Here is a 25,202-nt window from a genome sequence, read left to right on the forward strand (position 1 = left end):
TATAATTTTTCGCTTTAGCTGGCAACTCGAATGCTGAGGAAGATATTTGGACGCAATGGGCGACTATACTGAGCGATTGGGAGGGTGCACTGAAGCGTAAAAATCCATGTGTACGCGATTTGGTGCGTCGTGGCATACCGCATCACTTCCGGTAAGCACCCACACATACACATATTTATATGTGCCATAGACGTTTCTATTAACTGATTGTAATGGATGCTACTAATTGCAAAATTCCTCTAACAACTTAGGCATAAATGTAGATATACAGTCTGTGTAAGAAAAAATGAACCGCGATTATTCAATAAGTGTGATAGATATATATTTAAATTTTTTTTTACATGAAAGTCGATTCGCAATTACTCCATAAGCCATGTAGTCTCCATCATTGTCGAGTATAGCCAGGCACCTTCTCGACATGCTTTGAACCAGCTTTTCTGCGTAGCTCACTAATTTTTGTTTGGTTGCGTTTACGGGAAAGTTTCGAACGACACTAACCTGAGTTAGCACTGAGCGGGACTATTACAGAAAAAAGCAGAACGAAATATATCTGGAAATTACAAGAAAAAAAACGGTTCTTTTCATCTGACACAAACCGTAGGTAGCGTCAAAAAAAAGTGTACACCACATATTGATAAGTTTCCACTAGTTATTTACTTATTTTGTAATTTGGTTAATTTTTTATAAAAACACATTTTCTAATACAAAAAAAAAACATATAAAGTTTCGAACTTTGTATAAAATTTGTAAAAACTCGGCAAATTTTCATCTAAATTTCATACTGCAACAATAACCACATAAAGCAAAATTTAAAATTTCGGTAATTTTTCTTCAAAATTTCAAATTTTTACTCAGAATTTTTAGAATTAGATATTTTGGGTATGCAGTTTTATAGTTCATTAAATTTTGGTTTAGTTAGTGCAAGTTTCAAGCAGATCAAAAGTCACACTGATTTTTCAGAATTTTTTTCGGGCGCGGTCTTATGAATTTTCTCCATTTAATGCCTACTCCACTTCTTTTTTATATGGAAGAAAACACCCAACACCGTCAACAGGAAAAATTGTCAATAATCAATGCGATTTTTGAACCACTTGGAACTTGCATTTTATTACATAAAATTCAATAATGTACAAATAAGACCTACTAATGACTAAAGACTACTGCCTAGCAGTATGCGCAGTTGCTCCATCTTGTTAAAACCACAAATTAGGATACTGCTCCGCCATTGGCCGCAAAAAGTTTTCAATCAATGTTCTGTAAGAAGCTCCTGAAATCGATTCCGGCGTTTCATCCTCATTTTCGAAGAAATATGGACCAATAACTCTAGTGGCCATAACACCGCACCAAACAGTAAATTTAGATGGGTGCAACTGATGTTGGTGTGTTGCCCTTGGATTTTCAGAACCCCAAAATCTACAGTTTGGTATGTTGACATAACCATTTAAATGGAAACGCGCTTCATCCGACATCAAAACATTATTTAAAAAATCCATTTGTGTGGCTAATTGTGTAAAACGAATGGCGTATTGTAGTCGTTGTTGGTGGTCTTGCGGTAGCAGTGCATAATAAATTTCCAACAATTCATTTATCAGCTACAAAAAGAGAAAAATAAATATGTCAAAAAAAGTTATTTGTGCTTAACATTAGTAGGTCTTATTTGGCCCACCATGTATAAAACTGCATACCCGAAATTTTTCCTAAAAATTCTTAATAAAAAGTTGATGAATCTGTTGATGTTTTACAAATTTTACTCAAAACTCGAAACTTGGCTTTATATGGTTCTTGTTGTTGTATGAACTAATAAAGCGCTCGAGGAGCTAGTCGACTTTCTTGCTCTAAATCTGGTAGGAAAACACGTGGCCGCCACCTCAGCGCTCAGAATTAGTTTGGTGCTATTGAAGACCCGCAGGTTCGGCCCGCTTCTATATCTACCTGCCTTCGGCAGGCTCTTTAAAACTAACATCCCGTTAAAAGGAGAATGACAAACTCAGACCGGGAAGAAGGGGGGAAATAAATTTTTATACGGATGGATTCAAGCCAGAAAATAAAGTATGCTATGGGGTTTTTTTAAACAATTAAGATTACAATTATCTGTTCGACTTCCGTACTACTGTAGCGTCTACCGGGTAGAAGTCTTAGCCCTAAATGAGGTAACTGCGTAACAAACACTACGATAAATATCTTCTCGCACAGCCAGGCGGCTATCAAATCAATGGAGGCAGTTATACTAAGATCAAAGGTTGCTCAGGAATGTCTGGCTGTTCTAAATGATATTCACACCATCTTCAAGGCCAGTCTTATATGGGTTGCGGAACATAGAGATATAGAATAAGAGCCAAAAATTGGTTCCACGAAGAATAGTAAATGAGCGTTCCCTTGTTGCACAGTGTTATAACAGTTGGTCTGTAAGTTCTAAGTGAGTTGATTGTACAGATCGATACAGATAACCCAAAGTAACACTGATATCTCGCTTATTACTTTTGAACTCGGTATATCTAAACTTTTATTAGGACTTAAAAAATTCTTGGCAGAGAATAGAAAAATGCGTATATAATATTTTCTTCTGAATTTTATACCTCTTTGATGCATTTGCGCCTTAATTTTTTCTGAATGCTCAAACGGATTTATATACGAGGGTTTCAAAGTGATGCACAATCGTGAATGTTTACCCGTCATCCACTTTCACTGAGTGAAATTCAGAATCATCAGATAATAGAATAACTGCTTCAACATCAGAAGATCCAAAGAGTTAGAGCCGAAACATATCGCTTCCATTTCCTATACATCTGTATTCTTTAACTTTAATGAGGCACCTTAAACTAATTTCTTTTTTTATGAAATGAGTGCTTAATATAAATACAATTTAAACATTTTCATATTTACTCTCTATTTAGTGCTATTGTTTGGCAACAACTGTGTGGCGCTTCTGATACGGATAAAAAACAATATGCCGACTACATCAAGGCCACCTCGGCCTGCGAGAAGGTCATTCGACGTGACATTGCACGCACTTACCCAGAGGTGGATTTTTTCAAAGAGAAGGACGGTCCCGGTCAGGAGGCGCTTTTCAATGTGATCAAAGCCTATTCGTTGCACGATCGCGAAGTGGGCTACTGTCAGGGTTCTGGCTTCATTGTAGGACTACTTTTGATGCAGGTGAGGAATGACAAAGGAATGATCGAATGCAATTTTCAGCTCAAAAAATATATCTAGCTCGATTACCTAAATTTGCATTTACATGAAAATTTATTTACTTTCAGATGCCCGAAGAAGAGGCTTTCGCTGTGCTTGTGCAAATTATGCAACAACATCGCATGCGTGACATGTTTAAACCTTCAATGTCGGAGTTGGGTTTGTGTATGTATCAACTGGAAAATTTGGTGCAAGAGCAGATACCCGAAATGCATATACACTTCCAGCAGCAGGTAGGCGATACCGAAAACTAGGTTTTTGCGAATTTTTTTAATCTATTCATGCAATTTTTTGTAGGGTTTCCAAACCACTATGTACGCTTCCAGCTGGTTCCTTACACTTTATACAACTACACTCAATCTCAATCTAAGCTGTCGCATAATGGATGTATTTCTTAGCGAAGGCATGGAGTTCATATTCAAGGTGGCGCTGGCGTTACTGCTGCTAGGCAAGGAGACATTGCTGTGCTTAGATATGGAGGCAATGCTGAAGGTAAGTTAAAGAGTATAGCTTAAGTGGGCGAACTGTAGAATAATATGTTTAGGTGGTATATAGTAAAATTTAAAAAAGAGATGTTAAATAGCCAGGTTATTAAAGCTAAATTTAATAATCAAGTGATTAAGGTCCAATGAAACGAAGAGGCTATTCGACTCGGAGAGTATTATATAAACCGGCGCATTAAAACCAAATATAGTTTTGCTAGTGAAAACGTGAAGCAGATCAAAATGACGCAAAACCTTGCAAGGAACATTCAAATGTTATCCAACAGAGAGGGACAATCAAAGCCTCTATTAAATAAGAAGGAGACTAATAAAAAATGCTGATGTTATTATACGTAAGAAAGTCCAAGAGAGCCCACTTTCTGGGCAACCATTACAATCTAACCTAACCTATAGACAAGCAAAAGTTCTAAGAAATGTGGGAAACGCAAAGCAACCCGGGTAAACGACTTCTGTACAGATTCTAATCGATTTATATATGTCAATTTGGTTAGAATGCCTCAAAGCATACTCTAATATTGAACGGACATATGTCGTACGCAATGATCATAGAGTATATGGATCTGAGAAAGAAAAACTACAAACGCGGTGGAAACAGGCAAACAGGCAGAATACTTCAAAATAGCATAATTAGTATGCATGACAAAACTAACTCTTGAAGAAAAGTATACCCTAGGTCTCTCATCTCATACAGCACACTTAAAAATGTATGAATTAGGAAGGGAAAAATCCCGAAATAACTCGAGGAATTACTTTTGAAAGGATATTCTTTAACGTCGGAAAAAATATATATAATTGGCGCGTACACCCTCCTCCTCGTATTTGTGGTGTGCGTGTTGATGTTGTGCCACAAATGGAGGGACCTACAGTTTCAAGCCGACTCTGAACGGTAGATATTTTTATGAGGAGCTTTTTCATGGCACTCGGAGGTTTGCCATTGCCTGCCGAGGAGCGACCGCTATTAGAAAAATGTTTTTCTTAATTTTAGTGTCTTCACCGAGATTCGAACCGACGTTCTCTCTGTGAATTCCAGATGGTAGTCGCGCACCAAACCATTCGGCTACGTCGGAAAATACAATACAAATAGCTTATTTAGGCAAAAATTTGCTACGAGTTGCAAGATTAGACATCAGTAGAAGTACTAGTTCAGTAAGAAGAAGAAATTCGTCTGAATTTTACTCTTCAGTGGGCTATAAAAACTGTTTCTGCCAAACCCGGCTCATTTTTCATTCGTTAGGCAGGGTTGGGCAAAGTGCAAGAAATAATTAATGGAATGAGCGGACAGTTATAACTCGGAAAAACTGAGGATTTACTGAAAATGAAACCCTTATTTTAACTACCACTAAAAAATTAGTGGTAGTGCAAAACGCCCAACCCTGTCGTCAGGTTTAAGTTGAAAAATACCGACAAAGCTGCACCAACCTATAAGAACTTCCTATAGGTAAGATGGCAAGAGTACCCCAGGTACACTTCAAGTAGCACCATAATGTGGTCCACTACCTGTGAAAAGATTTAGGGAAGAGAAAAACCGTCTACAGCCATCCAGTGTTGTTGATGTAGTGGAGGAGGGAAAAGGGATCTAGGCTGGAGAATTTCTTCAAGTCATCCCCAAAGGGCACGCTAAGGAATCTCAAGCGCCTAGCCGCCAGAGCCGGACATTTGCAGAGAAAGTGTTCCACAGTCTCTTTCTCTGCAGGATCCCCACAGCTTCTGTAATAGGGGCTGTACAGAATTCCAAGCTTCTCCGCATGAGTACCGATCACCCAGTGACCAGTGAACTTCCTACAGTACGTTTTTAAATTTTAAATTGTGTTGTGTTTGGCTCAGTTGGCTTGCAATGAATTTACCAAATCATTTCTTTTGAATCAGCTATTCCGAAATTTAGTTTTTCCCAGTAAATGTTCCACTTTTTCTAAGGGACAAAATTTTATTATGACTTATTTTAAAAATTGCGATATGCATAATTATACATTTCGATTTTAATATATAAAATTACAACTTAGAGTTATTTTTTATTTTACCATTTAAAAATTGTATTACCTAAAAATTCCGATTGCTATCATTTTCAATTTTCCTTTATCTGTTTTTTTTTTGTTTTTGTTTTTGTTTAGTATAGACTCCCAGAAATTGTGAAAACTTGTGAAAAATTGTGGTAAAAATATGCATGTATTTACAAGGTGGCGCAAAATTAATCACCCTATCAGAAGATTTATTGCTCATAACTTGTGAATTAGGCAGCTTCAGATACAAAACGGACAAGCAATGAAGCGCGTAAAGGGCAAAATAATTTTTTTTTTAGTAAACAAGTTTTTAATAAATTTTTTTGTTTAATAAAGTTTTTTTAGCCCTCGTCTGGCTAGACTGGCTTTACCGACTTTGGACGAGAATTTAACGTATTTCTATTATAGCTTACGACTTGAGCTTCCAGGTGGTTAAAATTTAATTTTCTATCGATTTATGGACATAACCTGTTAAAAAGGATCTTCGAACAAGACGAAAAATGGCCAGACCCGAGTGTCTAACCGAAGGTTTTAAAAAATGTGTCCAAAGGAGAGTTAATAAAATTTCGTGAATAATATTTTTTTGATAAAATTTCTTGAATAAAAATTTTTTTGATAAAATTTTTTTATTTAGAAAAATGTTTCAATAAAATAAATCTATTTTTATTTAATTAAAAAATAATTCTATTTTTGAATAACATTCTTACAAAAAAAAACTTCTAAATAAAACTATGTATTGTATTAAAACATTTATTTAATTAAAAAAACAAGATTAAAAAATAATTAAATAAATGTTTTTAATACATAGTTTTATTTAGAATTTTTTTTGGTAAGAAAGTTGTTCTAAAATAGAATTGATGATTTATTTTGCATCATTTAAACTTTTTTTAATGCAATGTTTTTATTTAGTGAACAATATTTTAATAAAATAGATAAAATTTAACTTAGGGGAGAATGGGGAGTTGTGAGACATAGGGAGTTGTGAGACATTGTTACCGTTCGGCATTATTCATTTGTTTACATTCGATTTTAAGTGTCAACAAGTGTTCTCGATGCGATCTCACTTTTCAGCTAGCATTGGTCATATTTACACGCATTCGACGCGTCTCTCCAGTTACTGTGTTTTGGAATTTCTCGGTAAGTTTTTTTCATCATTTGTTTTGCGATACATTCGATCAGTTGTTGAAGCAAATTGCAAATGTTAATATATACAAATTATTAATTGTCCTATTAGCTTTGAATTTACACATTCACTTGGGCATGAACGTTCGATGTGTTTATGACTACGCGGCCATTTATAAAAAAACGATTTGAGGAGTTGTAAGACAACAAATGTGGGGAGTTGTGAGACACCGTTTTTTCGTCGTTTTAACGCATCTGTCATAAGTACCTCGCAATATTCATGCATTGTTTGTATATATATCATTTTTGCATCATCTGCAAAGGTGCAATGCTGAAAAAGTTAAGCAGAAACAACTCCATTTATTGCAATGTATGCGATCGAGCTGTGCACCTAAAGTGTGCCAATTTACGAACTGGTTATTATACATGTTCTCACTGCGAATCATCAGATTGATGGCATTGCATTTTTTATACACTTTTTTATAACAATTGTCTTTTCTTTTTTATTTTTCATCTTAATAAAGAACTAACAACTAAAATAAGTCATTTTTATTGATTTAAGCCATGGTGTCTCACAACTCCCCACATTTTTGTATTTTGTATTATATTTTGTATTATTATATACAATTTTAATCCTAAGGAAAATTGTAGTTTTGTTAAATAGGCCATACCAATAGCTTTCAGTATTCATTGACTAAAGATTCCATCGTTGACATATGCAGAATATTAAGATTTTGAGTAATACGGGTCCAAAAACAAAACCCGTCTCACAACTCCCCATTCTCCCATAATTATTAAAAAAAAACATTTTTTTTTTAAATTTTTTTATTTAAAAAATTTGTTTTTATTTGGTAGAAAATTTATTCAGAAACAAAATTGATGATAAATGTTTCGCCATTTAGAATTTTTTTTTTTTAGTAAAACAAAATTTTTTAATAAATTAAATTTCTTTCTTAAATTGTTTTTAAATAAAATGAGTATACAAATTTAATTAAGAATTAGTTTTATTTTTATCTTAAAGCTTAAAGATAAGGTTTACTTTTTTTGTAAATAATTGAGTTAATAATTATTTTTGGATTCTTACCACTAAAGTTTTATTTTAAAATTTAAATATTATTTTCAATTTGCGTTTATAAAAATTTAATTAAGAACCATTTTTATTTTTGTCTTAAAAGTTAGAGATAAAACTAAAAATATTTTTCATTTTATTCTGAAAGTTTTTTTTTTGTAAATAATTGAGTAATAACTCTTTTTAGATTTTTGTCATAAAAATTACAGTTAAATAATTATTTCTATATTAATTTTCATTTGTAAAAATTTAAATTAAAGATTATTTTTTATTTTGAGTCTAAAACGTAGAAAATAGTGTTATAAAACTTAGAAAATAATGTTATTTAAGATTTTTATTTCAAAAAATTAATTAAGAAGGACTTTCCCGTACAGATAGACATTATATGAATTCTTTCTATAAAAATCTATAAATTCTTCTAATAAACTTTAATTATATGTATATATAATTTTTGAATATTTAGAATGATTTTTTTTTTTTTTTTTTGGCGTACTAAGCGTGCAGTTTGAAAAACCTGTATATCTTTTTATTTGAGAATTAAGTTAATCAAGCAGGTTCTGTAACTCATTTCCGCGTGAATTTCAGTAAAATATGCATTGAAGTCCACTCGAAAGTGAATTACAAAGCTTCTCGAACTGCTTTTATTTTCAGCTCTAATGAAAAATATATCGCATATTTTCTCCAATATATAAAAGTATTAAAAAAAAGCTTTATTTCCTTCATGTTTTCCCATTCTTCTTTGATATTTTTCAGTTCTTCCAAAAAGAGCTGCCCGGACGAGTTGAAGCCGATCCGGAGGCTTTCTTCAATTTAGCCTACTCCATTAAGATCAACACGAAACGCATGAAGAAAATGGAAAAGGAATATCAAGACTTGAAGAAAAAGGAACAGGAGGAAATGGTTGAGTTGCGTCGTTTACGGCGTGAAAATCGTCTGCTGAAACAGCGCAATGAGCTGCTAGAGGCTGAGAGCGCTGAACTTGCCGATCGTCTGGTGCGTGGGCAGGTCTCACGCGCCGAAGAGGAAGAAACAAGGTTTGCTTACAAATTTCATATTTGTTTTCATGCTTTTGAATATTAATTTTTCTTTCATTACAGTTATGCTATTCAAACGGAGCTAATGCAGTTGCGTCGCTCCTATCTGGAAGTGTCACATCAGCTGGAAAATGCCAATGAGGAAGTGCGTGGCTTGAGTTTGCGTTTACAGGAAAATGTAAGTTTTTATATCGCGCCATTAGTTATTCGTTTATTATATTGTATCTAATCATGCAACTCGTTGCTAATCAACTGAAATTATTAAAAACAAATTTCGATATTATTTTCTTTCTTCTTACTTTGGTATCTTGGTGTTTAACACAAAACAAATTCGACATTTATGTTTTAAATAAAAAAAATCACCCATTAATAAAAAAATTTAAAAAAATACGCAACAAAACTTAACACACAATTCTTGCTTCCTCTAAACAGAATGTATCAATCGATAGTGTAAGTAATGCGCAGCCGCCGGTGAAGGAAACAAAGGTTAATGTTTTTTCTATCCCTCTTTCTTTCTGTTATTCGATCAAATGCATGGCTACTCTATTAGTTTTTAACTACCTTAGCAACTAACTTGATTTACACTAACAAAATGTTGATGCTAAACTAAAACTTTAGTAGGAATGAAATTTATCGTTACTAAAATGTAAAGAGTCTTTCAAAAGATGCGCCTGGATGTTGTTTTAAAAGAAAGAATGTAAAAAATTAAAATCTTTCAGGTCAAAAATTATATCATTTAAATAACCACCATGAGCACGCACCCCCAGTGGTAAAATCCGCCAAACAATCGATTCATGAATGCTGAGAACAAATTGTTGAGAACGTCGAGATATCCATGTTCAAGGTGGTTCAGCAACACTTTCGCTACAGCAGGAATATTATCAATAGAACGTTCAGTTTTTGGTCTGCCATTCCTTTTTCTATCCTCTACAGAATCAGTTTCTTGAAATTTGTTCTCCAACCTTTGAATTGTCGACTCATTCGCACGATTATTTGCACCAAAAAAAATTACGAATTTTCGGATATATTTCCATAAGTTTCAATGAGTTGTTCTATTGTACAATTTGTACATCTGTCTACTTGAAGAATGTCAAAAATTACATTAAAAAAGGTAACATCTCGGAATTGTTCACTATTGACATCTTGGCGTCACTGTTGAAAGACCTTTTACAAATGTCCTAACTAACATTTCTGATATTTTACTGTACAAGCAACAGAGCATAAAACTTGAACAAAGCAATATTGTATAGGTCTTTTGCTGTTAGATATAAGTTCGTTAACTCGAATTAGTTTTGCAGGCTTTTCTTTTGTTTTTGAATTTTGGTAAACATATGTTTGTACATGTGTAGGGTGACGCAAAAATAATCACTCTAATGGAAGATTAGAGGCGGAAAACTAAAAATACAAGTTTCTTTTTTATTTAATAAGCAATTTTTTTTATTTTGCAAAAATATTTTATTAATTTTTTTTTTTAAATAAATTTCTTTGATAAATTTTTTTAAATTTAATTTTATTAATTTTTTTTTTTTAAATAAATTTCTTTAATAACATTTTTTTAAATTTAATTTTATTTAATTATTTTTTTATAAAATACCTATATATTTTTTAATACTTTTTTATTTAGATTTTTTTGTTTCTATTCAGTAAACACATTATTCAAATACAAAATTGATGAATAATTTTGCGCTATTTATAATTTTCTAATACAATTTTTTTATTTAGTAAACAAATTTTTTTAATAACATTTTTTCATAAAATAGGTAGTTTTTTACCTAATTATTTTTTAATAAAATTCATGTTTTATGTAGAATTTTTTTTTTTTTTTTTGAGTAGGAAAGTTATTTAAAAACCAAATTGATGATTATTTTGCGCCATTTATCATTTTTTTATACATTTTTTTTTTGTTTAGAAAACAACTTTTAATTATTTTTCAATAAAATAAATATTTTTTAAATAAACTTTTCTGATTATTTTCGCGCCATTTAAATTTTTTTATTTAGTAAAACAATTTATTTATATATATTTTGTTTTTTATAAAATAAATATTTTTTAGTTAATTATTTTTTAATAAAATAAACGTTTTTTTATTTAGATTTGTTTTTATTAGTAAAAAAGTTATTCAAAAACAAAATTGGTGATTAAAATTATAATTTTTTTAATACAATTTTTTTAGTAAACCAATTTTTTTAATAAATTTTTTTCATGAAATAGTTTTTTATCCAATTATTTTTTTTATTATTGAGTAAAAATGTTATTCAAAAACCGAACTTAACATTTTTTTTTATAAATTTTTTTTGTTTAGAAAACAATTTTTAATTATATTTCAATAAAATAAATATTTTTTTTAATAAATTTTTCTGATTATTTTCGCGACATTTAATTAATAAAATAATTTTTTTATTTATTTAGTAAAACAATTTTTTTATAAAATAAATATTTTTTTTTATTATATTTTAATAAAATAAATATTTTGCTATTTAATTATTTTTTAATAAAATAAATATTTTTGTTTTTATAAATTTTTAATTAGATAAATTTTTTTTATTAAATAAAAAAGTAATTCAAAAACAAAAATGATGATTAATTTAGCGCCATTTAAAATTTATTTTATTGTAGTATAATTTTTTTATTTAGTAAAAAACAAATTATACTAAATTAAATTTCTTTGATAATTTTTTTTTAATAAAATATTATTTTAAATAATTTTTGTTTTTACTTAGTGAAAAAGTTATTCAAAAACAAAATTAGTGATTAATTTTGCGCCTCCTCATATATGGAAGACTACGATAATTTCTCGCTGTTGCCCGATAGAGAGCAATTTTTTTTTGTTTTCTTGACAGTAAATTTTATACAAACAAAATTTACGTGACGTTACAATTTAGTTCGTTCCTAGTTGGAACATAAAACGGAAGTCTCCGTGTCTTGGGCATATTGATCTTAAGGCTGGACTATAAGCCCTACACAACCCCGCGTACGCAGTGGGAACGCACTGGTAAATACATCTTAAGGCATCCAGTTCTACGTGTCATATCACATTTTTTTTATCGAGCCGCTTGCTCCAAGTATAGACACCCGCTTTCGACCTCATCTCTCAACCAAACATCGAGGAAAGTTAGTTTTTTTAACGAAGTTTGCATCTCTGACCTTTGGATCTGTGTGGTCCGTGGGAGGTATTTCATTATTCTCCTACCACCCATATCTGGGAGGCATGCCCCTATCCGCCACCTGGGGACGGGCCTCGAGGGATAACAGGCTCTCCCGGGGGTATCATATTAACTTCTGGGTGCCACGGTGTATGCATCGAATTTCGCTTTTGAGAGGTTTTGAAAACAGCCATGCCCCTGTAAAAAATGTAATCAGAACATGGAACGTTTTAAAAATTTATATTCTTATTTGGAAGGTAAAGAACGTCCTGAATCGCGAATATAATCTGAAGACGTATCGATGAAGTCAGAAGAAAAGAGAACCTGAGAGTTATTAGAATTTTATCACGAAACAGATGACAAAGGTTTAAATGCATTAGGAAATATTTAAAAATCAGAAAGGTTGGAGAAGTCGAAAAAGAACTAGACAAAAACGATGTAGAAAAGTTTTTGCCTAAAGTCAAAGTTTTATTCTCAAATGAAAATGTTGAGATGGTCGGCCTCGGTCACAATGCTAGACAAAGTGTCTAATCGATTCATTCGTGAAACTTTTCAAATCGCGCCGAACGAGCAAAAAATGCAAGAAAGTCGTCTTCGCTGGTATGGCCATAATCAGGGGAAGCCTGAATCAGATATGACAAAAAACGTCAGTGTGCCGAGGAAGCCAGGTTGACCACAACGTGCATGGACGAAGCAAATAGAAAGTGATTTAAACCGTGCGAACTTAAAGATGAGGCAGGATCGGAGAATCTGGAGATTACGTACTATGAGAGCTGATCCCAACTGGAGGAAGAAGAAAAAAGATTTCTTGCGTTATATACAGGTATCCCTCGTATAACGCGATAGTTACGTTCCAGAAGAATTGCGCGTTATGTAATTCCGCGTTATCTTAAACATATAATAGTTTTCATATAAATTTGGGGGTTATGTTCCAATAGGTTTTTTTTTTTAAATAAAATACATACAAAATAACAGATGCACATATATTTCAACTCAATACTAAAGTTCAGACTTTCTTATACAATTAAAAACACAAAACAAAAAATTTAAAAACAAACTAAAACAAATTAAAGGTTTATTAAAAACTTTATTGTTATTCTTCAAACTTCATACGGTAATTAATCTGTTTCACTGTCTTCAAAGATCTTTGCACGTGGGCGTTTTAGGGGAGCAATAGCTTCATCAGAAGATATTTCTTCAACATAGTTTTCGCTATTGGATAAGAAACTAGTTGTGGGACCTTGTGGTTCTTCTACTGGTTTTATAATTGCAAAATCTGTTATCAGTTTTTGGTGGGTGGTTTTTAAGCTCCTTTTCAATTTCGTAATAAGGTGCTAGATTAATATCTATTCTATCTATCTATGGCAAAAAAGGGTAATTCCCGGTTTACATTAAAAATACATTACATATTATAAATATGTGGTACGCAAATTAGTGTTAAGATTTTATAATTATGTATTTTCCCCTTCGCATTATATAAGCCTAAATTTCGCGTTGTACTGAAACCTAATTTTTCCAAATCGCGTTATATCGATACCGCGTTATACAAGGGATACCTGTAATTACTTGTGATAAATGGAGGGCACTTTGCGATAGCTTAACAAAAAAATTAATAAAAGACTGTGGCGGTATGCATCAACATCTAAAAAAACTATTTTTAATTTATGTTCCATATTTAGAGAGAAAAGCTTATGCGACTACAACAGCCTCAAAAAAGAATAATTTGTTTTTCATAAAAAAATAGGAAATATGGGAAGATCCTTAACAAAATTTGCTCTACTTAAAAAAAAATTATTTCGGGAAGTCTGACCAATGGCCGGACAACGGCAGTTATTATGTTGTAACAGTACTTTAATTTAGCACTCTGAATAGGCTCTGAGTTTACAAAAAGGATTTGATTGAACATGATAACTCATTTCGGCTTGAAATATTTCCTGGAAGGCTGATTAAAGCCACTGATTTTCATGTGCAGTTGTGCGACCTACTGGGAAGAGCTCCGACGTGAGGGCAGACACCAAACCAACTTATCCAAATTTGAACTTAATGGCACAAGAGGCTCTAGTGGCGTAGATCTCTCAAATAGCAAACAGCGATAATTTATTCAAGTCTCCACGATATATTTTTCTGCTCTATATTTATTTGTCGTTAAGAGATTTTGTATGGTTTTTTTTTTTGTAAATAAATTCTAAGGTGCATGCCAAAGATTCTTACTTAAGCCTCTATAAAACATGGCAGATAAACTTGGCCTACGGGGTTGAATGATTAACTGGTCTTACGAGCATTTTGAAATAGCTCGAGAGTTCTTGCAAGTGAATGCAATACAAAATTTAATAATTTTTTATGAATCGCTTATTGTACAGTAAAATCATCAGTTTGCACATTTTTGTCTATGAATCCATGAATCCTTTCCCGTATAACCGTACCAAATATGTATTTATGTATTTAAGTGCAGGTATGAAAATACAACCCTGAATATTAGATCCTCCCTCGTATGCCAATACTGCTTTAAAAATGCATGCTTAGCCAATTATCTAAAGTAAAACTATAAATTATGTAGTGTCAAGTATTTCGAATGCTGCATGTTTGTTTACTTACCTTCTTGGTCTAATTTCACTTTGTTTAATCGTACAAAATTTTCTCACCTCCTTCGTCATCCTATAGAATAATTCACGTCAGTCATCCATCGATGAGTTGTGCATGAAGGAGGAGGCGCTTAAGCAGCGCGATGAAATGGTGTCGTGCCTGCTCGAAGAGTTGGTCAAGGTGCGTCAAAGTCTTGCCGAGAGTGAGGATCAAATACGTAATCTCAAGTCGAAAATCGAAGAACTCGAAGAGGATAAAAAGACATTACGTGAAACTACGCCCGACAATTCGGTGGCACACTTGCAAGATGAACTGATTGCCAGTAAATTGCGCGAAGCCGAGGCTAGTCTCTCGCTGAAGGATCTCAAGCAGCGCGTGCAAGAGTTGAGCACCCAATGGCAACGCCAGCTGCAAGAAAACAAAAATGATCACAGCCAGCAACCGGTGGATTCGACACCAAAAAAATTGCTAACAAATTTCTTTGACAATTCCAAGTCAAACGAGCATACGCAGCGCTTGGAGGAGGAGTTGATGACAACGCGCATACGTGAAATGGAAACACTCACCGAGCTAAAGGAGTTGCGCCTAAAGGTTAGTAATTAAGGTGAGTTTCATTTATGTTTTATTGTTCTTTCTTCGTGTTTAGGTTATGGAACTCGAGACGCAAGTGCAGGTTTCCACAAATCAACTGCGTCGTCAGGATGAAGAGAATAAGAAACTGCGCGAACAGCTTGAGCAGGCTGTCAGTCGCGAAAAGGAGATGGCCAACAAGGCACGCGAACAGCAGCACAGGTATGGATTGTGGCTATTGTTTTTGCTCTCTCTCTCTCTCTCCTTTGAATCTTTAACCAATTTCAAATTTTTGCTTAGATACTCCGATTTGGAGTCTCGCATGAAAGATGAGCTGATGAATGTAAAGATTAAATTTACTGAGCAAAGTCAGACTGTGGCCGAACTGAAGCAGGAAATATCACGATTGGAAACTAAGGTAAATCATATTTTAAAAACAATTTGCACCACAAAACTTTAGACTTACATTAGCAATTTGTTTTATGTTCTGAATGATCGCAAAGAAGCCCCAAAGTAGTTCACATAAGAATGAAAATCGACGATTTTTATTCAAATTTTTTTATGTAGCGATACAAAAACTTTGTTTTGTTTTTTGCATAATTTAAGAAAAGTTCATATTAGTGACGCCAATCCCGTTGTCAAACAATGCTTGACCGTCACCAGAGGCCATAAGTAAGAGAATCTCGGCTTTTGTTGACAGGAGTCCCGTGTCGCGATATGCTTAAGTAAGGGAATCCCGGCTTTGATTGATAGGAGTCCCTGGATAATTTATTAATATAATTTCTTCACTGATGAATATGAATCCAAATTTGTTCCCCATGCTAAAAAATAGTTTACACAAATCCGCTACATTTTTAATTCAAGAAGGTGCAATTTTGCAAAGTGTCGACAGTCTGTAAGCACAAAAAATTTTAGACTTCGGTGCGAAGCCTGAACTTTAAATGAAATTGAAATTTGAAAAGTCAAGTCCAGAAGCACCGAGAGATGTGGTAGCACCTAAAACATTCAGGCTAAAAAGACCTTTGTATTTAAAGCTCTGGAATGTAAAAGGGAGATAGTCAAAGAGGAAAGAAGAGAAGTGACAGGAGAAAAAAGATAGGATAGAATAGGGAAATAGAGGTAGTTAGTTAGACCTGTGAGAATTTTCCCGATTCTTTGGCAAATCTGAAAATATCCTCCACTATGAGAGCACGAATTTGACTCATTCTCATGACATCAGAACCCAAAATTCGCTCTAGCAAAGGTTGGCCACTCACAGAGCAAATGCTCAGTGCCAATCGCCTCCTCTAAGCAAGACAGAAAAATCGGGTAATCAACGTTTCCAATGGTGGTCATATGCTAATCCCATGGATTGTGTCCTTTACTAATATCGACCATCAATCGAACGACTTTTCTACCAAGTTTTAGTAGAAAGTCCGACAATTTTCTGTTCGGGCTTGTCACAAAACCCTTTGCAGTCCTGCAGCGTTCAAGACCGGACAATCGCTCTTCATGTAAATTGCGTACATAATCGCTGATCCACTTCTTGCTTCCTGCAGAACTGATTCCGGTTATGGGCTCTAGTCCCTGTGGTGGAAACCGCTAATCCACAGTTCACAAATTAATCGGCAATTTCATTCCCTTGAATCCCGCAGTGTGCCGGAACCCTGGGCTTATTCTGTATTGCAACAGAATTGAGCTTATTCTTACATTCTTGAACAATCTTTGATCTGACTGTCCCTAAAGACTCCAATCTGTTTCCCGCTCCATCTCCTCTCAATGTTCTATTCTGCTACTTTCAGAATGGCAACAATTTCCGCTTGGAAAACAGTCGCTATTCCTCCCATAACGTAATGATAATTATTACTCTCGTTTAAGTAGCATCCGTCTCCAGAACCTATTTTATTCTTGGATCCACCATAAGGAAAATATTCGTAAATTTCTTTGAATGCGCTCTGGACTACTCTTGGAATTTGACATCAGATTTCCTTTCAAATGAAACTATGTTCATAAGATCGTCCTTAGCTGCCAAAAGCAGTGGATACTACTCAGATAGCATCTTAAAGATTTCGCAGTGTCCCAAAGTTTCGGCTTCGTGCCAGAAACCATATTTATGGAGCCTGCACATTGCTTTAATTGATTCCTGGTTTATCTCAAAATCCAAAGGAAGAAAACCAAGCATAGCATTTAGGTCATCTCCGGAGGTTGCGCCCATGGCACCCGTAATGCATAAACATGCATTTCTTTGCAGTCTGTATAGTTCCTGACGTGTGGACTTAACCATGGTCCGTCGCCATCAAATCACTAAGGCATAAGTGATGATTGGTCTGGGTAATTGCTGGTATATCCAAGGGACCACAGCAGATTGCAGACCACAGCTGTTACCAAAGGCTTTGAGGCATTGTTGAAAAATCCTTAATGCGCGATTCACCTTCAGCGAAACATTTGTCTTCCTAGTCAGTTTCTTACCAAAGATTACACATACATACATACATAATTGGCGCTTACACCCTTTGTGGGGGTTTGGTCGAGCTCCTCCTCCCCTTTGTGGCGTGCGCCTTGATATGGTTCCACAAATGGAGAAACCTACAGTTTAAAGCCGACTCTGAACGGCAAATGATTTTTTATGAGGAGTTTTTTCATGGCCAAAATACACTCGGAGATTTGCCATTGCCTGCCGAAGGTATTTAACTTCGTCAGCAAAACTGAGTGTCACACCTTTCTGTGCTGGAAAACTAAGTTCATTCAGTTTCTGTTTTCTCTAATATAGTTTTGTTCGGATTGACGGGAAGTCCTTGTCTCATGCAACAGTCATCGATTTTAACCAGAATTTTCTGCAAAGATGGCATTAAGAAAAGGTACCGTCTAGAAATTATACCAGGTGTATAAGCTTAAATCCGCTGATTGCTCGTAGATGGCGTTAGTGAGCATATCAAGTTACCATAGAAATGCCATATTTTTTTTGCATGGGTTCGACACCTGTTTACATCAATCACTGCACATCATCAGTGATTTCATACAGCAACACACTTTTTCCCTTGCGTAATCATGTCTAATTTTGTGCCAAAAAAAGAGCATATGCGGGAAGCTCTACTTTTTTGCTTTAATTTGAAGAAATCGGCTGCCGAATCGCATCGAATGCTTGTGGAGGCCTATGGTGACAGTGCATTATCGGAAACAACTTGCAGAGACTGGTTTCGTCGGTTCAAAGACGGCCATTTTGACTTGAGTGACAAGAAGCGTGAAAATCGGCCCAGAAAAGTTGAGGACCATGCATTGCAGGCTCTTTTGGATGAGGACGATACCCAATCGCAAAAAATGCTTGCCGAGCAGTTAGGTGTCACTCAACCAGCCATTTCCATGCGTTTACGTGCCATGGGAAAGGTCCAAAAAGTCGGAAAATGGGTACCCCATGAATTGAACGATAGACAGATGGAGCGACGCCAAAACACATGCGAAATCTTGCTGGCTAGGCATAAAAGAAAGTCGTTCCTGCATCTTGTGGTGACTAGCGATGAAAAGTGGATATACTTTGGGAATCCTAAACGAAAAAAATCATGGGTCGATCCCGGCCAACCATCAACTTCTTCATCAAGACCTAATCGCTTTGGACGCAACACGATGCTGTGCGTTTGGTGGGATCAGCTGTAGAAACCTGGCGAAACTGTTAATTCTCATCGCTACCACCAACAACTCATCAAATTGCGCCGTGCTTTGCGTGAAAAAAGGCCTCGTTATGAACAAAGACATGAGAAGCTGATTTTCCTCCACGACAACGCCCCATCGCACACGTCAAGAATGGTCCAAAACTACTTGGAGACAATCAATTGGGAGGTGCTACCTCATCCCGCTTATTCGCCAGACCTGGCTCCTTCGGACTATCATCTGTTTTCATCGATGGGTCACGCGCTCGCCGAACAGCACTTCGATTCGTACGAAGACGTCCGGAAATGGCTTGACGAGTGGTTCGCCTCGAAAGATGAAGAATTCTTTTGGCGTGGTATACACAAATTGCCTGAGAGATGGGAAAAATGTATAGCTAGCGAGGGCAAATACTTTGAATAAATTATTTTTTTGCTTTCTATAAAAAAAATGGTTTTTTTTTTACTAAAAAACAGCGGATTTAAGCTTATACACTGCTGACATCAGGGCGTCACTTTTGAAAAGCCCTTTAATATGGTTGGTTAAAGTGGTGATTCTTCCATCCAACTAGCGCTTCCGCACCATTTTGTTGCCACATCCTCGTTACCAACTTGTTTAACGGTTATTTACAGCAAGACTATATCCAGTCTGTGCGGTTTAAGAACCTTATTAGGTTGTTGACGTCTAAGTCAGACAGTTGTTCGCGACTCTCGAACAGAGGTTGGCCCAGGGTTAACATTCTGTCCTTCCATAGGGCAGGGCATTCGTAGAGGAAATGGAAAATTGTTTCCTTTTTCTCCGGTTGTTTACAACTGTGGCGGTGTGTGTTGTGAGGCATGACCATTTTGACTGCTTGTTTTCCCACAGACCAAAAGCCAGTTATGACTGCCGTTAGTATCCAGGCGTTCCGTCGTTTCATGCTTATTAATTTCGACGATTGCTTGAGGTTTTAGGTGGGCCATAACGTTCTGCTAATTTTGCATTTCGTCGGGTATTTCCATCTATATACAATCCGCGATTCGGAGATATTTTAGTGAAATTACGTTCTTGACTGCACCTAATGGTTGACCGATTCTACAAGAGCGTTATTCATGGCAGATGCCTCTCTTGCGGGTTCATCTGCTTTTTCGTTACCTTCAATGTTCTGATGTCTCGGGACCCAGATTAAGGTAAATTTATGATTGTCATTCAAGGTGGTGAGGCTATTCCTACTTTGCTCCGCCACTTTAGAGGCTGCTGTAGCCGTACCCTGTGCCTGGATTGCAGCTTGGCTATCCGAAAGAATAGCGATATTGCCCTTAAAAGAGAAATCTGCGATTAGTAGGCTACAGGCTTCCCCAATTGCCAGTACTTCCGCCTGGAAGACACTGCTGGTTTTAGGAAGACGCACGGATTTCTCAATTTTAAGTCTGTATAGACTGTAGTGTCGAAGTTGTTTAGAGAGAATCCCTTATTCCGAGTGGCCAAATTCCTATTGAAGGTTACCATCAAGACGATGTAGTCAGTCCCCACCGAGGTTAACTGAGTTTCTCGCAATACTCTACAGGCATGGTCATACGTTTTTTCTTTCCAGCGACCTGCTTCATTTAACCTAAATGCACTCATGGTTGCCGTCTTCTTAATATGTAGACCCCTTACTATGCTTTCTTACTTTATTTATATTATATCATACTTTGAAGTTTCCAACTTTTTAAAAACTAGACGATAAACAAAATTTCATAAATCTTTTTTTCAGAATTCTGAAATTCTCGCTGAGGGTGAACTACGTTCCAATTTGGATGAATCTGATAAGGTGCGCGACCTGCAGGATCGTCTGGCTGATCTTAAAGCAGAGGTAATTTGCCATATAAATCAGCAATAAGCTATCAAAAATGATAAGATTTCTTCGATTATTTGTCTTTTGATTTATTGAAAAATTCTGCTGTAAATAATTTAAAATATACAAACAAAAGATTGGACAACAGCTCATAATTTCACCAATACCATTCACATAGCCGCGCGCTCATATACACAAAGGTCGAATTCAGTTTTTTTTTTATTAAAAGCGCACATTTAAAAAATATTATGAATTTTATGAAAAGGTGGATGGATGTTCACGCGCGATTTAAATTCACCACTGCCAAGTCCATTGGGCGCAGTTAGCTGCTGTTTGAATTCATTTTCCTTCCTATATATTCTTTGTTTATTCTTTACACTACACAAAATACGCCACTTACATGCATCCACACATACAGTCTGTTACATAAGAGCGTGGTCACTGGTACACGTAGATAAAAATCAGAGCGTCTTGTTTCTTTTTCTATGACATAGAGGGCACCTCAGTCCTCCATGCTAAGTCAGCTGTCTGTCAAATTTAGTCTTCAATTGAGTGGTTTTTCGAAATGAGTGCTGTTTACGCCTCTCGCTTTGAAGCAATTTTTCTATGTTTGCATGAAAAAGCACCCAAATTAACGCAAACTGCTGCTGCGAAAGCAGTTTGGGAAAGTCGAAGCAGTTCGTTAGCAAGTGGATAACTCGCTATAAAAAGGTCGGTAATATTGAAGGTTTGAAAGAACGTAAGCGCGAATCTCGATGAAACACCAAAATTAAGAAAAACATTTTTCTAATAGCGGTCGCCCCTCGGCAGGCAATGGCAAACCTCCGAGTGTATTTCTGCCATGTAAAAGCTCCTCATAAAAATATCTGCCGTTCGGAGCCGGCTTGAAACTGTAGGTCCCTCCATTTGTGAAACAACATCAAGACGCACACCACAAATAGGAGGAGGAGCTCGGCCAAACACCCAAAAAGGGCGGAAGTGCAAGCAAAGTCTCAAAAAAAAAAAAACGAACAAAAGATTCTCGCATTGTTCTCGAAAGATCCAACTGTGACTTTACGTGGAGCTGCTGTGAAATTGAAAGCAAAAGGTGTAGACATATCTTACGGAACGATTCGCAGGCTCTTGCTAGCCAATAAACTGAAATATCGCAGTACTTTGGAAAAACCAATGTTGAGTGCAAAACACGTTGAAAAACGAGTGCGCAAAACGGAGTTGTCACTTTAGATTGGCCATCTCAGTCACCGGATGCAAATCCCATAGAAAATGTGTGGGGTCTGGGGAAAATGCAGCTTCGCAGATGCCAACCATGTAATTTATATCAACATTCTCGACAAATTCGGAAAATTTGGAGGTCTTTTCCGGTAGAATATGCAGAAAAACTAGTGGAAAGTATGCCTCGACGGTGCCAGGCCATAATTGGACTTGCTACTGAGGTATTTGCATTGAGTATTGACGACCAAATTATCAATAAATTTGCGAATTTTCGAAAAACCAATTGTTATTATTTACCAGTGACCACGTTCTTATGTAACAGACTGTACTAGTACATAAAAACAAAAACTAAAACGCATACACACTTTTTTGCATTTGTTAACTGGCTTTGGGCGCCCGACGGTGGGAAGAAGAACCATTCCATTCCATTCAGTTAACCAACTAATAACATTTTGAACAAAAAACATGCACACAAATACTTACAAACTTATCTACTCTAATGCAGGCGCTCATATGTACATACATACCTATGTATGTATGCTTGCCCGTTATTTGGCATGCAAATGCAATTTCCTAAAGAGCTTTGCCTTTATATGCTTGTACAATAATTTATGCATTTACCTCCGCTACGTTTTTCCGCTTCGATGCGCGCTTTTATACAAATTTTCAATGGGATATAGAGGAAATTACTTGAACTTTGATTTTATATAATTTTTACCTTCATATTTTGTTTTTAACAAATTAATTGCAATTTTTAATTTTTCATAGTATTTTTTTTTTTTTTTGTTTTGATTTTTTTCTGATGTACATAAACAAAATTGTAACAAAAACTCACATTTCAATATCAATTATTCACTGTGTATATTTTTTTTAGTATCCCACGCCAATAACAAGCCCCGATACTGAACCATGGAAGTGGATAAGCTAAATAAACAAAGAATGAAAAATATAAGAATCAGGTCATTACTAACCAACCAATCAACTTGATTCCAATTAAGCTCATTTTAAGAAATTTTGCTCAAATACTATACAGCTGCAGAACAACTAGTCATTAACCGCATACAAGTCAACAAAAAAAGTCATGAAAAAAAAAAAAATTCTATAATATATGGTAGTAAAAAATTTAAAATTTATAATATTTCGCTGCATGCCGTTTGTTCTGTTATTCAGCTAAAAGAGGCATATTTGCATGACAATAATTAAATGTAGAAAATTTTTTGCTCATGTGCATATGATCATACATATATACAGTGGCGAACACGAAAATAGCAGTACCAAGAGAATATTGAGTTAAGTCAAAAAAAATTTTATCTAAGATGTGATTAGAAAGTTTCTACTATTATTTTGAAATATTCTATTCATAACGAAACACAAAAATTCTTATAACAAAAGAAACAAGGTCCGGCACTCGAAGGTCATACATTTAGTAGTTTGGAAAATTACTTTTATTAAATTTAAAGTAAAAAATGTGTGAAAATAATGCAAAATTAAGAATCAATTTATTTTTGCTCGATATGACCACCTTTCGCCTTGTCTATGGCGTTGAGACGGTACAGAAACGAATCCCAAGCTGCCCGAATGTGAGTTGCAGGTATTTTGGCCCACTCACGGAAACTTGCTTGTTTTAGCGCCTCGAGACTGGTTAATCTTTTAGTTCGGACCCTGCTCTCAAAAATGGCCCAAAAAGAATAATACATCGGATTCGCGTCTGGTGAATTTGATAGCCATTTTGTGGACGTTATGAAGTTCGGAACGTTGGTTTTTAGCCATTCTTGGTTCATTCGAGCTTTGTGAGACGGTGCCGAGTCCTGTTGAAACGTCCATGGTCTGTCACCGAAATGTTTGTCTACCCACGGCTTTAAAGCAACCTCCAGAATACTTTCCCGATAATATTTCGCATTTACGTTGACGCCAGGCTCGATGAAAACAATTGGAGAGCGCCCATCTGCGGTTACGGCGGCCATTACCTGTGGCGGTTACTGCCTCCTGGTGGCCAATCGATGACTCAAATTCTCGTGCGAACGGTGGGTCAAATAAACCCCATCGTTTTGGGGTTGGGTTGGTTACAAATTGCTCAATTTGGAAAATTTTCCCGTTAGAAAACAAAATTTCGGAAATTGACCGCTTTCGTCTAAGCGAAGCAACTCCTTGGCTCTCTCAAGCCTGACTTGTTGCTGCTTTGGTGTGAGATCATCCGTCTTTGGGATCTTATGACCCTTGACTTTAAGATAATTTTTCAGTATACGGCGGTTGCTACGGTCAGATATTTTCAGTTCTTTCGCCATTTGATTGACCATTTGATCGTCGAGGATTTCGCTCAAGTCGCTTCTTCACTTTTTGAACAATTTCACGTGACGTTGCAGTCTTTTGATGGAGCGATAAACAAAAACTTTATTTACTTTAAGGCGCTCGAGCTCACGAACAATCGCTGGTTGTAATTTTCCAGCCAAATATAATGCAATCACACTATTACGTTTGACATCCATGACTGATTTTTTTTTTGTCGCGTTTACTCCTGGCAGAAGGCTTCCGCACGCTTGTAAGCAATACTCTGGCATTTAGCTAACTAGCAGACAGCTGATGCCCGTGCATCATCCGCCAATTGCATTGGGGTATTGAATCCGTCAATTGCTCACATCGCTGCTTCGAAAACTTTAGCCACGCATCTTTAACAGATCTTTTCAAGTCACCCCACAAATTCTATATTCGATGGAGGTCGGGGTACTGAGCTGGCCATTTCATAACCTCAATTTTATCTGCGCGAAAGCAATCCTTGCCTTTCGACTCGTGTATTGAGGATCATTATCCCGCTGATAGATCTACTTTATTGGCATTTCTTCTCTGCAATACGGAAACATAACATTGTATAATACTTCCACATAAATATTGGTGTCCATTATGCCATCAATTTTGTGTATGGAACCTGCGCCATATAATGAGAAACATCCCAAACAGTTATTTTTGAGGACGTCACGCACCCGTGCCGCCATACAAAACTATTTTAGACTCATCAATCCATAAAATATTACGCCACATGTCAGCGGTCTTGCCAGAATGTTTTCTTGCAAATTCCAGGAGTGGTTTTTTTTTCGTGGGCTGCGAGCTGCTTATCCAGCTTCCCGTAGGCTTCTACATACAGTCGTGCCAGAAACATTTAAGTTGACCTTTTTTTTAATTTGTATGGCTGACTTCATGGAATTCTATTTTCGGATCTCACCGTATAATTCGGCGATCATCTTGCGGTTTTGAAGTTTTTCGTTTTCCTCCCAAGGCACATTCATTAAAGGTGGTGGCACTAGACCAAAAACAATGTTCTGTACGTTTGATTGTCAAAGCAAAG

The 25,202-nt window shown here is 35.6% G+C and overlaps 1 protein-coding gene across 19 annotated transcripts in view; it reads left to right on the forward strand.

Annotated features, from left to right (window-relative positions):
* LOC128856993 (ecotropic viral integration site 5 ortholog) overlaps nt 1-25,202 on the forward strand; it is a 121,074-nt gene that overhangs the window by 90,589 nt on the left and 5,283 nt on the right. For 10 of the 19 annotated variants that reach the window (XM_054092484.1, XM_054092474.1, XM_054092476.1 and 7 more), the window contains 11 exons: nt 19-151; nt 2,895-3,156; nt 3,261-3,425; nt 3,490-3,684; nt 8,637-8,917; nt 8,981-9,095; nt 9,350-9,403; nt 14,722-15,234; nt 15,290-15,435; nt 15,514-15,631; nt 20,570-20,668. In XM_054092484.1, the coding sequence (XP_053948459.1) occupies nt 19-151; nt 2,895-3,156; nt 3,261-3,425; nt 3,490-3,684; nt 8,637-8,917; nt 8,981-9,095; nt 9,350-9,403; nt 14,722-15,234; nt 15,290-15,435; nt 15,514-15,631; nt 20,570-20,668 (2,081 nt within the window). Of the gene's footprint in view, nt 1-18; nt 152-2,894; nt 3,157-3,260; nt 3,426-3,489; nt 3,685-8,636; nt 8,918-8,980; nt 9,096-9,349; nt 9,404-14,721; nt 15,235-15,289; nt 15,436-15,513; nt 15,632-20,569; nt 20,669-22,736; nt 22,822-22,895; nt 22,974-25,202 lie in introns of all 19 variants that reach the window. The other 9 variants (XR_008453885.1, XR_008453886.1, XM_054092488.1 and 6 more) reach the window with 6 other exon arrangements.

Source organism: Anastrepha ludens, chromosome 3, assembly GCF_028408465.1.
Source record: "Anastrepha ludens isolate Willacy chromosome 3, idAnaLude1.1, whole genome shotgun sequence".
NCBI lineage: Eukaryota > Metazoa > Arthropoda > Insecta > Diptera > Tephritidae > Anastrepha > Anastrepha ludens.